This window comes from Danio aesculapii, chromosome 16 (genome assembly GCF_903798145.1).
Source record: "Danio aesculapii chromosome 16, fDanAes4.1, whole genome shotgun sequence".
Taxonomy (NCBI): domain Eukaryota; kingdom Metazoa; phylum Chordata; class Actinopteri; order Cypriniformes; family Danionidae; genus Danio; species Danio aesculapii.
In genome coordinates this window covers 55,256,535-55,273,149 of record NC_079450.1, presented here as the reverse complement: position 1 = coordinate 55,273,149, position 16,615 = coordinate 55,256,535, and the positions used below count along the sequence as shown (strand labels likewise).

Below are 16,615 nucleotides of genomic sequence, written 5' to 3'. Positions count from 1 at the left end.
TACTCAGAATTGCATCACAAATAGGCAGTGGTGGATGAAAAGCACTTGAGTACAGATGTCCTAACAAAATATGACTTCAGTGAAAGAGTAAAGTGCTCAGTTTTAATTGTACGCAAGCCCAAAGGGAAATAAATAAATAAATAAATAAATAAATAAATAAATAAATAAATAAATAAATAAATAAATAAATATAAACTAAAAATATTATGTGAATCAGTGAGTTATTAACTGTAGACTCACCTTAATCTGATCATATGAATCAGTGAGTCATTAACCATACTCACCTGATCATGTGAATCAGTGAGTCATTAACTGCAGACTCACACTGACCTGATCATGTGAATCAGTGAGTCATTAACTGCAGACTCACACTGACCTGATCATGTGAATCAGTGAGACATTAACTGCAGAGTCACTCTGACCTGACCATGTGATTCAGTGAGTCATTAACTATAGACTCACTTTAATCCGATTATGTGAATCAGTGAGTCATTAACTACACCCATATGACCTGATCATGCGAATCAGTGAGTCATTAATTGTAGACTCACTTTAATCTAACCATGTGAATCAGTGAGTCATTAACTACACTCACTGTGACCTGATCATGTGAATCGGTGAGTTACTAACTGTAGATTCACTCTGACCTGACCATGTGAATCAGTGAGTCATTAACTGTAGAGTCACTCTGACCTGATCATGTGAAACAGTGAGTTATTAACTGTAGACTCACTTTAATCTGATCATGTGAATCAGTGAGTCATTAACTGTACACTCACTTTAAGCTGATTATGTGAATCAGTGAGTCATTAACTGTAGACTCACTTTAATCTGATCATGTGGATCAGTGAGTCATTAACTACACTCACTATGACCTGATCATGTGAATCGGTGAGTCATTATTTGTAGACTCACTCTGACCTGATCATGTGAATCAGTGAGTCATTAACTGTAGAGTCACTCTGACCTGATCATGTGAATCAGTGAGTTATTAACTGTAGACTCACTTTAATCTGATCATGTAAATCAGTGAGTCATTAACTGTAGACACACTTTAATCTGATCATGTGAATCAGTGAGTCATTAACTAGACTCACTCTGACCTGATCATGTGAATCAGTGAGTCATTAACTGCAGACTCACTCTGACCTGACCATGTGATTCAGTGAGTCATTAACTATAGACTCACTTTAATCCAATCATGTAAATCAGTGAGTCATTAACTACATTGACTATGACCTGAACATGCGAATCAGTGAGTCATTAACTACACTCGCTGTGACCTGATCATGCGAATCGGTGAGTCACTAACTGTAAACTCACTCTGACCTGGTCATGTGAATCAGTGAGTCATTAACTGTAGACTCACTCTGACCTGATCATGTGAATCAGTGAGTATTTAACTGTAGACTCACTCTGACCTGATCATGTGAATCAGTGAGTCATTACCTATAGACTCACTTTAATCCGATCATGTGAATCAGTGAGTCATTAACTACACTCACTGTGACATGATCACGTGAATCAGTGAGTCATTAACTGTAGACTCACTTTAATCTGGTCATGTGAATCAGTAAGTCATTAACTACACTCACTCTGACCTGATTATGTGAATAAGTGAGTTATAAACTGCAGACTCACTCTGACCTGATTATGTGAATCAGTGAGTCATTAACTGCACACTCACTCAGACCTGACTATGTGAAACAGTGAGTCATTAACTGCAGAGTCACTCTGACCCGATCATGTGAATCAGTGAGTCATTAACTATAGACTTGCTGTGACCTGGTCATGTGAATCAGTGAGTTATTAACTGTAGACTCACTCTAATCTGATCATGTGAATCCGTAAATCATTAACTAAACTCACTTTGACCTGATCATGTGAATCAATGAGTCATTAACTGTAGACTCTCTCTGACCTGATCTTGTGAATCCATTTAGTCTGTCAATGTTTGGAGAATATTGTGTTTTGAAGCTATACAAAAAGTACAGCAATCCTTTACAGATTCAAACGTTATGATTGTTGCAGCGCTTGATGTATCCTGCTCATAGACTCATAGATGCAGAAAACACTTCGTAGTCTATTAGTCTCTGGAAAGTCAATCAATTCTCTTTCAGAGTCCTACTGGAGAATAAAAATATATCTGAGACAAATAATCTCCTTGGCGCCCGATTGCACAACTGTGAAATAAATGACTGTGGATGCTTTTTTTATTCCACCACTTCAGCACAAACAGAATTGGGTCACAATACTTAATTGTCGCCCAATCAACCTTTACTAATGCCATGTCACTTATATTTAGCTGGAGTAAATGGGAAGTCTCAATGTGTGTGTGTGTGTGTGTGTGAGAGAGAGACAGAGGGAGCAGAACGAGACTTAGGGTGTGGATGATCTTTTCAACTGGGCATATAATGAAATATAGTGATGGGTTGTTCTTGAATGATTCTTTCATTCTGAACGAATCTTTTGTTTGACTCGAGAACGATGAGTTCTCTCAGGGAGTGATTCGTTCATTTGAGCACATTTGAGCTGGTGGAGTAGAAGATTTGCTCCTTTTTCGAGTTTTCTATGGTGTTTGAGTCATTCTTTTTTCATGTGAAATACAGAAGCCAATAATATGCAATCAGAGCCGGAAAAAGATTTGATTCATTCATTTCTTGAGTCCTAGGGTTTCTCTTTATATGCTGTCACGTGATGAACGAACGACTCGAAAACCAGAAGACTCGAAAGGTGAACTAATCATGGCTCCTTTTGGCTCAGACTGTGCATTGGTTAGGCTTATATGGGACTGTCTTTCCGACGTGAATGAACCACTCAAATTTGAAGACTTTTCAGAAGAGGTGAGCTGACATAATCATAGACAAAAGACCAGGTAAACAAAGAATGATTATTTTCTCTTTCTTATAGCATTCTAGTTCTGACTTGATTGTAGTGAGATCAACGTTAGGCCTTATTGTAGATGAGTTTGGAAGCAGCTCATAACATTTAAATAATATTTTGGCAAATTGAACAAAATGACTCGAAAAAAGATTCGTTCATCTCAATGAACAAGACTCAAAGATCCGAGTCAGTAAAATGATCCGAACTTCCCATCACTAATGAATTGCTCCATTTAATAATTTTAATAATAATTTTAACCCTAAAGTGAATATGGAAAATATATTTTCAGGTTATTAAATTGGTTAAGTGTTTGTATTTGCACTCATAGTTATGCTTGCCTTTGATATGAATGTTTTTTTTTTTTGAGAAAAAATGTTGAGAAAATGTTATGAACATGTATATTCTACATGGCTCGAAGTTGTAGCTTATTTTTATATTAACGGGTTAGTTCAATAAAAATACTCCAACACAGGGTCATTCTGATTATGTACCCCTATATACATTTCTGGAGAGCGCCAAATACATCCTAGGAGCTACGTTTTTATTTTTATTTTTTTATTTTTGCAGTTTTCGTTTTCGTGAATCCACCAGAAGACGCTGTGTACGCTTTTTCAGATCTCAAATTTGTCTCACGAGTGCTATTCGCACCTGCTGTTCTTGCATAAATTCACCAGAGGCCACTGTCTGACTGACCAACCGATCAACTGATCCACCCTCCTTCTTCCCTAAACCCAACCGATAGTGTTTTTAAAAGCAATCCAGAAAAAGACAAACCCTTGCTGCAGCCAGATTTTTACCACCTTTTCAGATTTTACCACATTCTCATTGTTATTTACTTGTTTATTTTATTTTTTTGGCTTTGTCTTACTTGTTTTCTGGAACTGTTCTTCGCCAAACTCGCAAAACCCCGTCATCACGGTTAACTTCACTCTGCGTCTCAAATCCTCCGATGTACATGGGGAGCCACTGGCCAATCTGGTTAATGCAGAAAAGCCATCCACATGGAGGTGAGCGGTCAGCTGGTAATTGCGAAAAGGAACAACGTCACACCGCCCCGTAGCGTTCGTTTCAAAGACGAAATGCAGCCCTACATACCTCTGGCTACATAACTCACGATCTCCAGAAATGTATATAGGCAACCCAGGCTCATTCTGAGAATGTAGTCCCTTGGACGTTTCTGGAGACCGCAAAATACGTAGCCGGGGGTATGTACGGCTGCATTTCATTTTTTTCAAGCGAACGCTGCGGGGCGGTGTGACGCCGTTCCTTTCGGCGCTTGCCGGCCGGCCAGCCGGCCGCTCGCCTCCGTGTGGAAGGCTTTCCCGCGCCAACCAGTTTGTCCGGTTAGCTCTTTGTGTACTCCGCCAGGACTCGAGACGCAGAGAGGGGCTGACCACGATGATGAACGGGTTCGAGTCCGGGGAAGAGCGGTTCAAGAAATCAGGTAAGAAAACAAAAACAAAATCCAAAAAATGAAGCGAACAAGTTCGTCACAGGGTGAGAATGTGGTCAAAATCCGAAAACGTGGTAAAAATTAGACGAGGGCTTTTCTTTTTCTGGACGGCTTTTGTGAATCGTTGTTGGTTGGGTTTAGGGATGGAGGAGGGTGGGTCAGCCGATTGGCCGGTCGCACGGTCAATCATTCCGTCATCCAGGCAGACAGGTGGAAGGTCGTTCGACAGCGGCCTCTAGCGGGTTTGCGCGAGAACGGCATGGGGAAAAGCATGCACAGCGGCCTCTCGCGGATTTGCGAAAACAAAAACTGCAAAAATACGTACCTCCCGGGACGTATTTCGCGGTCTCCAGAATCGTCCCCGGGACTACGTTCTCAGAATGAGCCTGGGTTGTATATAGGGCTACGTTTTTAGAATGAGCCTGTTGAAATACTCACCCTCAAGTGGTTCCAAACCTTTATGAGTTTCTTTCGTCTGTTGAACACTAAACTGTATGTTTTGAAGAAATCAGAAAACTAACCATTGAAACCATTCAAATCCCGTGAAAGTCAATGATTACAGGTTTTCAGCTTTCATCAAAATATGTTCTTGTGTGTTCAACAGAAGAAAGAAACTCAAACTGAATTGGAACAAGTACAGAGTACTTATTTTTGACTGAACTATCTTTTTAAGAGAGAAAAAACAACAACAACAACAAGAGAAGTGACTGTGTTCTTCCTGATATCTATCGTAATGAACTGATAATTGTGCTAACCTGTTCTTCTTGTGTTTCTCTAGGTTGACCTACCTTCATTCCTTCATTTTACCAACTCTGTACCACATACTCGTGACTAAAATGTATCTGTGTGTTCTGTGTTGCTCGCCACAGGTTTAGTCCCTACGAATGGTATAACCCTCACCCGTGCAACCCCGACTCGGATGTGGTGGAAAACAATTTCACCCTGCTAAATAGTTTCTGGTTCGGAGTTGGAGCTCTCATGCAGCAAGGTAGACGCCTCTGCCTGCCCCTCTTAGCACACATCCCACTCTTTTGCTGGGGGTCTCAACTTGCTCTTGTCAGGCCCACTGTGATGCATGGGTGCCTCTGTGCATGTAGTTCTAGAAGCGAATTGGTTGCTGGCCAGTGCGAATGGGGTTGTGTGGGACTTGAAAGTGTATGTGGGTTGAGGATCAGGGGGTTTTGTTACAGTACTTGCATGCTAAACTTTTTTTCCGTAACCACAATTGTCTTGACTCTTCAGGGTTTCGAGCAGGTAAGTCCAATCTCGTGTGTGAAAATGGCAGAATGACACACGTATGACTGCCTGTGCATTCTTGACTCTTGACCCTAACCCTGACGCCACATCTTCTCAACTTTGCAGGATCTTTAAGTTTGAGAAAGTCTTGTGGTCTTTTAAGTGATCGAAGGGATATGATACTTGCATGCTTTTGTGTCGCATAAGAATAGAGTAATAGCATTTGATTTGGTGTAGAACGTCAACATTTGCAAATTAGCATGGGGGATGAATCTGCACTGCATCAATCCAATGGAATGGTTCACAGCTCGGATTGGATTGCCATGTAATATTAGCATTATGATTTATTTTTTGAAACCTACAGTGCATTGTGGAAGAGAATGCTTTCAGGGACTTGCTGAAACTCACAACAAGTTGTTTGCAGTGTAGAGAGCATCAGAGTTTGACTTCAGATATTAGAAATATTTATATTTTGTAGTTGGAGTTATCTATCTGGTTAGTTTTCTGATATGCTCGAGTTGTATAGCCAGCATTCAACTATTGTACACCATAGGTCTTCAACTAATGATTAGTGGCACCTCATAACACCAAAATCCCAAATATGCAGAATTTGAAAACAATTAATAGATTCACAAGACCACAAATTGCATGTTAGACTGATATAAGTCAATTTACATAGTGTATATATATATCATTTATAGAGATATGAGATCCTGCCGTAGATTCCAGAATCAATGGTCGTGGATAGGCTGCTCTCACATGAGAGTTGAACAGCTGCCGACTCAATGTGGGTCTTATTTCCGAATATGTGGAAGCAAATTTTTAAATAGGTACTTCATCTTTATAACATGTCTATAAATAAACAACACAGGCTGAGAAAATGTACCCTCGTTTACATTTTGGAGAGCGTGAATTATGTAGCCAGAGATACGTATGGCTGCATTTTGTCTTTAAAATGAACGCTACGGGGAAGTATGACGCTGTGGACAGCTTGTGTTTCTTTTCGCGCCACCAGCTAATTGGTTACATCCATGCGGACGGCTTTTCCACTTTTACTAGTTTGCTCAGTAGCTCGCCACGTATGTTGGCGGACTTAATTTGTAAATGAATAATTCCCGGAACAAAACCAAGAAATAAAAGTTTCTTTGACCAACGTCCACTAAACAATTTCATGATGTCATTAAACGGTGATAGCGCCAAAAAAAGCATCATATTTCTGAACGGTCTTTTATTATTTTTTGCCATATAACGTTATAGGTCAGTCACGGATAATAAGAACATGTAGCTACAAACATAAATCGTATGAGCTATCACTATTCAGTTCACTTCACTGTTATGTGCCAAGAGAAAAAATAATCATTAAATAACTCAATCTAATCTTCAAGAAGAGCCCACAGTTACCTCTTCTGTCATGTTTTCTGTCTGACTTGAGATCGTTTTGCTTCCGCCTCCCGCTATCCTGATCCATGGGCGCAGTTTCATCTTCTCGAGATCTCGTTTGATCAGGGTCATTATTAGATTTACTCGTGGTTTTAAAAAATGAAAATATGTGTGACTACCTCTTTGTCATTTCCAAAATACAGATATTATTTTGGTTGGCCACTATGCCATTGTTTATTTTCGCTGCTCACTGCGCAAGAAACAACGATCACCAACCAATGAGAGTGACTGAAAACATATTGTTGAAGGCCAATAATTTTGCTTTGACTTGCGCGTTGTGACTACCGTCGTGTGTGAGTGCGCATACACAGTCCGTACAAAGCCTTCGCTTGCATTCACATTCACGTAGGTATTCACCAAGCACAAGTTAATGCCGGATCCGTTAAAATAAATACCGGAACGCAAAACATGAATATCGGACATTTTCTGCCAAAGGATACGGCAAGATCTGGCTCAAATTAAACACTGGGTACAAGTCCAGTGAAGAATGGTTCCAGAAAGCATGTACCAAAATAAGGCAAAAAAATTTAATCAAATAAATACAAGATGAGAATGTGGTAAGAACTGTAAACGTGGTAAAAATCAGGCGACCGCCAGGGCTTTTCTTTTTATGGATTGCTTTTGAAAACACTGCCGGTTGGGTTTAGGGAAGGGGATAATCAGGTCAACCTGTGCTTTTAAAAACACTATCAATTGGGTTTAGGGAAGAAGGTAGGTGGGGATATCGGTTGGTCAGTCAGGCAGTTAGTCAGTCGACAGCGACCTCTGGTGGATTTACGCAAGAACAGCAGGGAAATTTGAGATCTGAAAAAGCGTATACATCGCCCTCTGGTGGATTCGCAAAAATAAAACAGCAAAAAATACCTCCTGGGAAGCATTTTGCGCTGTCCAGAAATGTAGACAGGGGTACGTATCAAGAAAGAGGCTGGGTTGGAAATAAATGTCTAGAGTCACAGTTTAAACAGCCACATTCCCAAAGTGTAAAACTTTGTTACACTTTATTATAGAGACCAATTCTTACTGGCTTATTACCTACCTATTATTTATTAGTACTTATTATTCCTACATATTCTGCATGATCTTATTCTACAGTACTTGCTAAATCCTACCCAATGCCTAAACTCAACTACTATCCTAATAAGCAGCAGTTTAAGAGTTTATTGAGCTGAAAGTCAGACTTAATCATTTGTTAATAGTGAGAATTGTATATAAAGTTTGATCAAAAACTCTTAAAACTACATTTTGTAACACCAACTTGTAACCCGTTGAACTCCAGCTTTCTCGTTTGAGATATATAAGAGTCCTCAGGAAGGAGAGGTCATTAAAAGTCGGCTAGTGTGTTTGGATCATTGTGAAAATGGAGGTATTATTTTCTGTCAAGCTAATTATTGTCCAACAGCGTCACCCCTATAACAACATAATTGTAGGGGTGTCTTTGGGGCTGTCATTTGCTCAGGTTCCTCTGTGAGATTTGGAAAGAGAAGATGTGGCATTAGGCTGAGGGCTAATTTAGCCAGGGTCTGTGTATGACGACTGTCTGAATGTCTCATGGTGAGTGAATAACACTACATTGTAGAGAGGCTCCCCTGCCCATGGCTTGTCAGCTCCCAGAAAACTGTGGGATGGCGTGCTTGGACATGACGTTACCTTGGGTACATGACAGTCAGCCCCAACCAGGCTATAAAAGGTTACCCTGACCAAGCGGGGTGATACTGTGCTTTGAATTGACGGCATTTATCTTAGGATAGATTTATTTTTTTATTGTCGTTGACTAGGTATATAGTTACTATAGTATACTAGTTAGTATAAGCTTCTGACGAGACAAATAATATGGGATCATGGTGATTACTGCTCTAAAATATGTTCTTAAAAAAATATCTGGGTAAAAAACTAACTTTTTCCCCGTTGAACCTTATATATTTTGTTTTAAGAAACGTTTTGGAACAGTAAACATGTCAGGCTAATTAATTTAAATAAATCATTGACTTCTGCTGTCATTAGTTTTAAAATCCCAGATTTCTTTACATCTTGAAAAGGCATCTTAGTAAGTAAAGCAACAGCACTGTTCAGGTCTACAGCATGCTTGGATGTTGATTCATAAGCGATTTGGTTTTCTGAATTGTGTGCTGACTCGTAGCTTTTGATGTGGTGGTCCTTTACTGTTAGAGATACCTAAACAAATAATTTAAGGTGTCATAAAAAACATGTAAAAATAAAAATCTTACCTTTACCATTGCAGCATTTTAATTTTGAAGTGTGCATATACACTACCTGACAAAAGTATTGTCGCCCATCAAAGTTTTAGGAACAACAAATAATATCTTGACTTTTAGTTGATCATTTGGTATCAGAACTGGCTTATATGAAAGGCAAAGGCCTCTAGATTACGCTTATTTGACCAAAATAAAATCTGATCATGCCTTGATTATTAATGATTTCATTAGGACAGTAAGGTCTGACTCTGCTTAGACTAAAGTCTCATCACTGAACCTTCAATAATGTCCAGTATAGAATATGTGGTCATGCTGCAGTGGAAACAGAATGAATATTGTGTCTGACTCCATCATGAGCTTGGAGGACTGCATCCATACATCTCTGCAATGACTCAATTCACTGATTAATAAAGTCATCTGGAATGGCAAAGAAAGCCTTCTTGCAGGACTCCCAGAGTTCATCAAGATTCTTTGTGTTTATCTTCAACGCCTCCGCCTTCATCTTACCCCAGACATACTCAATAATGTTCATGTCTGGTGACTGGCTGGCCAATCCTGGAGCACCTTGACCTTCTTAAGCTTTCAGGAGCTTTGATGTGGAGGCTGAAGTATGAGAAGGAGCGCTATCCTGCTGGAGAATTTGCCCTCTCCTGTGGTTTGTAATGTAATGGGCAGCACAAATGTCTTGATACCTCAGGCTGTTGGTGTTGTTATCCACTCTGCAGATCTCTTGCACACCCCCATACTGAATGCAACCCCAAACCATGATTTTTCCTTCACCAAACTTGATTTCTGTGAGAATCTTGGCTCCATGCGGGTTCCAGCAGATCTTCTGCAGTATCTGTGATGATTTGGATGCAGTTTAACAGATGATTCATCATAAAAATCCACCTTCTGCCACTTTTCCAAATGATCAACTAGAAGTCAAGTTATTATTTGTTGCTTTTACAACTGGGATCGACAACAAGAATTTTGTCAGGTAGTGTACAGAATGTTTAAACCCTCAGGATTTCAGGATTTTGTGATTCCACTACTGCTAAATTCCAAAGCAAAAAAATAATCAAGCAAAAACTGCAAATCTTTTTAAATTACTGCAAATTTCCATATACATTTTGGCCAGTCGGGACACTGTCTTTGACTGGAGGGGAAACCGGAGCACCCGGAGGAAACCCAAACCAACACAGGCAGAACATGCAAACTCCAGGCAGAAATGCCAACTGGCCCAGCTGGGACTCAAACCAGTGACCTACTTGCTGTGAGGCAACAGTGCTACCCGCCGAACCACCGTACCACCCCAACTCTTACTTATATTTGATCAGTTGGTTTCATTTTCAAATATTTTGCAGCATTCAAGGGTGTAAACTCTAGTTTCCCTCAGTGTTTATTTTATATAAATTACGAAGATCAATGGCTCTCAGGGTCAAAAAATATATATAACGAATTAAGAAGTGTAAATGTCTGTATGTTTTCAAAGCAAAACAATAAAAAGACATTCCAGAAATATAGCTAAAACTTACCAGTTTAGTCACAAAATCCTGGAGGGACTGACGTGCCCTGTCTAACTCTTTATTTTTAGAAACAGGCACTCCTGTCTAAAACTCTCGCCAATTTTTCTGGCACATGTCGAAATGCTCATCCATCGCAGTGTTCGCATTTAGCCAGCCTTTAAATGGTTCGCATAAAGTTGCAGAATATCTTCAAACAGCAAAGGAAATACACACATCACCTTTAACAGCTAAATTACTAGTGCATGTAAGAACAGTGGGATTCTTGTTTTTTTTCTTACCTCTTCAATAGTTTTATTGTAGCTGGAGAAACTAACATGACTGACAGGTCACTAGAGCATTACCAGACTGTTGAGGACTGATTGAAACCCACTGTTTGCAGTTCAATTGGAATTCATGTAACGGCTAATCTTTTCGACAGTCCATTGTGTTTTGCAATGGACTCAGCGTGCCAGTTCAAAGCTTACAATTGACTCATAGCACTTGAAAATAGGTGCCGGTTATTTCCCTCTGCACTCTGACATCTCCGTCTAATCTAATTATTTACTGGCCCATACTTTTTCCCATATCAATTAAATTTCCTCTGCATGCCCATGGTGACAACTTGATTATGAAGTAACCGAAAATTATTCTTACCTTGTGACATAAAACGGCTGTTCATTTTGTATTTTGCCCACAAGCCAAAAAGATTGAGGAGTGTAGGGCGATTCAAAGACAGACGCAAATTATGTGCCCTTGGAGTATGTAATCTAATTAAATATGACCACATAAAACGAATAAACAAATTCACACCCTCGTATGTATTTAGCTTGGATATATTATCACTGAATACGTTTACATGGACATCAATAGTCTAATTATTTGCCTTAATCTGAATAAGACAGTAATATGATTAAGGTGTTTACTTGAGTGTCTTTTTGAATGTTTATTTTATGATCCCGTTTTGCATCTTATAGCTCATAGATTGATTAACGTCATTGCGTCACCGCACTATCCACCAATTCCTCTGGAGTTTCCTGTAATTTTGAGCGTTTCATTTACATTTGATTTGACTTGAACTGCAGTTTAACTGTTTTAATTTCATTCGGGAACATTTCCTAGCAGGCACACAACGTCATTAGATGTTAATATTAGGTTAGATTTAGATTGTGAAGTCAGGTGATCAAAAATAAATGTCCAGCCAGCATCTAAGGACAATGTTATTTTGACGTCCAATAACGACGTCAAATGACGTTGATATTTGGTTGATTTTAGGTTGTGTTGGAAAGTGACCAAAATCCAACGTCGAGCCAACATCTTAAACCAACGTCATATTGACATCAAATAAGAACATTTATGCGTTAGATATGGCAACCAAAACCCAACATCTGATAGACGTCATAGTGGTAACGTCCACACAACGTCAAACTGTTATATAATTAGACGTTGATATTTGGTTTATTTAAGTTTGCGTTGGAAAGAGACCAAAATCCAACATCGAGCCAACATGTTAAACCAACGTCATATTGACGTCAAATACCGACATTTATTTGTTAGACATGGCAACCAAAATACAACATCTGATAGATGTCATAACCCATTTACGATGGTCTTGTTGTGGACGGTTACAACCCTTTTTTTCCTCCTTGTTGAAACACACTGCTAGTGATCGAAGACTAATGTTAATCGTGGTAACGTCCACACAATGTCAGGCTGTAACATCATTAAATGTTGATATTTGGTTGATTTTAGGTTGTGTTAGAAAGTAACCAAAATCCAATATCGAGTCAACATCTTAAACCGACGTCATATTGACGTCAAATACAGACATTAATTTGTTCGGTATGGCAACCAAAATACAACATATGAAATACGTCACAGTGGTAACGTCTACACAACATCAAGCTGTAACATCATTAGATGTTGATATTTGGTTGATTTGAGGTTTGACATCGGCCTGATAATGGGTTCCGACATCAACCCGATTATAATGACAGGTCCCCACGACATTTGGGTACAGCATCAATCTGATGTCATGTTGACGTTGTGTGCCTGCTGGGTTCATTCATGCCCCCATGACAAACGCTGATGTATTGGATGTGAGTATGAAGTAAGGACTGTTGGAAGAGTGATGTTTTAATGGAATTTGGTACCACAAGCCAAATGAAAAAAAAAACCTTCCTCATTTCGCAATGTGTGTGTCGGTAGTTGCAGAGAATAGTGTCAAACAGCCTTGTGTTTATGGAATATCCTGTCAAAAAGTCCTACATGATGGTAATAGTTTGATTGCGGTGTTTACATGTCTGTACTGCACTTCAATAATTAAACTAAAACAGGAATACTCGATTTCTGTTTAGTTCCATTATGACTTTAGTCGGATTAAAAATCTGTTCACAAGGTCGACTCTTAATCAGAGTATTGTCTTAATCGTATTAAAATCGAAGGATTGGTGTCCATGTAAACGTACTCATAGGTGTCAGCAAGCAAAGTTATTGCCTGCAACTAGTTCTCGTTTTTGGATTGGGTTAGAAAGTGCATCCTGTGCTGGTCCTCACATCGAGAACACTACTTTACCCTGACTGCTGTCTCTGCTCCTCTCTACTAGGATCTGAGCTCATGCCCAAAGCCCTTTCCACCAGGATAGTAGGAGGAATCTGGTGGTTTTTCACCCTAATCATCATCTCCTCCTACACGGCCAACTTAGCTGCCTTCCTAACGGTGGAGAGAATGGAGTCTCCAATCGACTCGGCTGATGACCTGGCCAAGCAGACCAAGATTGAGTATGGAGTGGTGGAGGACGGATCCACAATGACCTTCTTTAAGGTAATAATAACTTTACTTCTTTAAAATCCACATGAACCCGAAGCTGCGACCGTTTGTTCGTGTTTGTATTGTGATGGAGATACTACTGAAATGGAATATTAAATGAGATAAAAAGTGGGCGTGGCTTGTTTTTTTCTGCTGTGAGCTGATTGGATGTACACTGTAAAATCCAACAGTCAACTTTATCAAATGAAATGAGTTTAGTTAACTCAAAATTAACTGAAAGTAAACTCTACTCATTTGAAAAGAGTTTTGAACTCAGTGTTGAAGGTAATGAGTTAATTGAATACCTCATTACTTTAAATTAAATGGAGTAAGTTCACAGTACTCATATAGATTAGTTTTTGAACTCAAATGGTTTGTAGCAATCGGTTTCCTCAAATGATTTGAGTTGCCTTAACTTATTAGGTTTTACAGTACTCAGTTGGTTTAAGTTCTCCTCATTTATTGGGTTTTACTGTGCTCAAATTGCTTTGTTTACTCAAATAAATTAAGTTCACAGTACTCATATAGATTAGTTTTTGAACTCAAATGGTTTGTAGCAATCGGTTCCCTCAAATGATTTGAGTTGCCTTGTCTTATTGGGTTTTACAGTACTTAGTTGGTTTGAGTTTTCTTCATTTATTGGGTTTTACTGTGCTCAAATTGCTTCATTTACTCAAATAAATTAAGTTCACAGTACTCATTAGGATTAGTTTTTCAACTTAAATGGTTTGTTGCAATCGGTTTCCTCAAATGGTTTGAGTTACCTCCACTTTTTGGGTTTTACCTTGTAGTAAAGTAGGCATTACATTCAGAAAGATGGTGAAAAGGGGTTGTGTATATACACAAATATATTATTATATAAAGTCATATAGAGAGAATTTGAAAGCTATGAATAGATGAATGGAAATCCTGCATATATTTAGTGGGGATTCACATTTAGCCTTTTATAAAACGACGATGCAGACGGGGTACAAATGCTATCCTAACAAAATGTCCTAATTTAAAATCTCATCTCTTAAAGGGGATCTAAAGTATGCCATAAAGAAAGCGAAATGTTGGAGAATGAAGATTTTACACTTGACCTAATAATTGAGGTTGTGTTTTAGAGCTTTTATCACTTTGGACTGCTGGAAATGACAAAGGTTGAAAGCGCTTTATGACTGCACACTGTTTAGCGCCTCTGTGAGGGAGATCTGCATTTCTTTCTTCAGTCCCAGAGGGCCGTGACCATGTTCACTGGGACACTTAAACGCTTCTTATTAAGTCAGTATTTTTGTTCTGTGATTCCAGCATGAAACGTGTCATCTCAGTGGGTCTTTGATTGACCAGTTCAGTCAAATCCTCAACCAGAAGAAGAATAAGCTGTTACAAAGAACTTTTTTTTTGTCTTTCCCATCTGACTCCACTATAAATGCATAGAAATATCAGAGATATTTTTGTGCTTATCATGATTTCCTGAAAAACGTGTGTTTTAATTAACAGGAACGACCAAGAGAAACGTACGATATATATTCCAATTTAGTTGACATTACATTATTATTATTATTATTATTATTATTATTATTATTATTATTATTATTATTATTATTATTATTATTATTATTCATTCATTCATTCATTTTCTTTTCGGCTTAGTCCCCTTATTAATCTGGGGTCGACCTAGCGGAATGAACCGCCAGCTTATCCAGCATATGTTTTACGCAGCGGATGCCAGCTGAAACCCATCTCTGGGAAACATCCATACACAACCATTCACACTCATACACTATGGACAATTAAGCCTACCCAATTCACTTGTACCGCAAGTCTTTGGACTGTGGGGGAAACCGGAGCACCCGAAGGAAACCCACCCGAACGCAGGGAGAACATAAAAACTCCACACAGAAACACCAACTGACCCAGCAGAGGCTCGAACCAGCGACCTTCTTGCTGTGAGGCGACAGCACTAGCTACTGCGCCACTGCATCGCTCCATTATTATTATTATTATTATTATTATTATTATTATTATTATTATTATTATTATTATTATTATTATTATTATTATTATATTCAATAACTTGTTTGAATTTAAATGTATTAGATTACAATTTCCAAAGATGTTAGGTGAACAAACTCTTGTTTTAATTTGATGTGTTATATGAGCAATAAGGCGCAAGTCGTGTTTGGTGCGATGTATTGCTATTTTCAGACCAGCGCAACAGTAATTTTCACATTTTGTGGCACGTTGTTTAAATAGCAAATCCGTTTGTGCCACTTTGTGGACTCATGGGTGTGCTGATCTAGAAAGGAGGTGTGTTAAGGTGCATTGTTGGAGCTTTGCTATTTTAAAGATCTGAAATATCTTTCCAAATATCACGCCATCGACCAACTGATAGCTTCTCTAAAGTCCAACGCGAAGCGTGTTAGTTATGAGCCTATGCGGGTCCAGACGCTTACACATTGCTGAATACACAGAGGCTGTACAGCAACACACAAATATCTTTACAGATGAAAACAATTAAAGGATTAAAAAGTTACAGAAATTATTATTTTTATTAATTATGAATTATTATTATTATATTATCAATATAAACACAACTGCCTCCATGCCTTCTTTGTCACGGGGGGCTTTTATTCGGTTTATTCATGACTATTTGCTTTTGTAAATAGCAAATACCCCATGGTGCGACAAAACTGACTAAAAGGAAATGGCAGAAGAGACTCTGATTGGTTTAATGCACGTTATGCTCAAAACACACCCAGAACTCATTAAGAGAGTAAGCACAACCCTGTTAGACCATGCGCCGGGGCACAGAGCGTATTTATCCATCCTTAAAATAGCAAAACTGAATTCGGACACGCCCTTAATTCTTTTGCGCCATGCGCTTTCGATTTGAGGCAAGTTCATTAAAATAGAGCCTTAAATGTTTACACATTAAAAACATAGAAATTATTAATATTTGTCAACATTTTAGTTACTGTTCTCATGAAATTAAGACACAAACAATGACTTTTGCTGCTTGTTCAAACTAGTTCTTAAAGACTCCAAGTGATGTAGTGGTTCATGTATAATTTTGTCCCATTCTTCCTGCAAACAAGTCTTAAGGTAACAGTACG

At 38.7% G+C, this 16,615-nt stretch overlaps 1 protein-coding gene across 1 annotated transcript in view; it reads left to right on the top strand.

Moving 5' to 3' along the window:
- Positions 1–16,615, top strand: part of grik2 (glutamate receptor, ionotropic, kainate 2) — a 309,147-nt gene that overhangs the window by 248,403 nt on the left and 44,129 nt on the right. The window contains exons 12-13 of the mRNA XM_056475005.1: positions 5,206–5,324; positions 13,315–13,532. Coding sequence (XP_056330980.1) covers positions 5,206–5,324; positions 13,315–13,532 — 337 coding nt within the window. The remainder of the gene's footprint in view (positions 1–5,205; positions 5,325–13,314; positions 13,533–16,615) is intronic.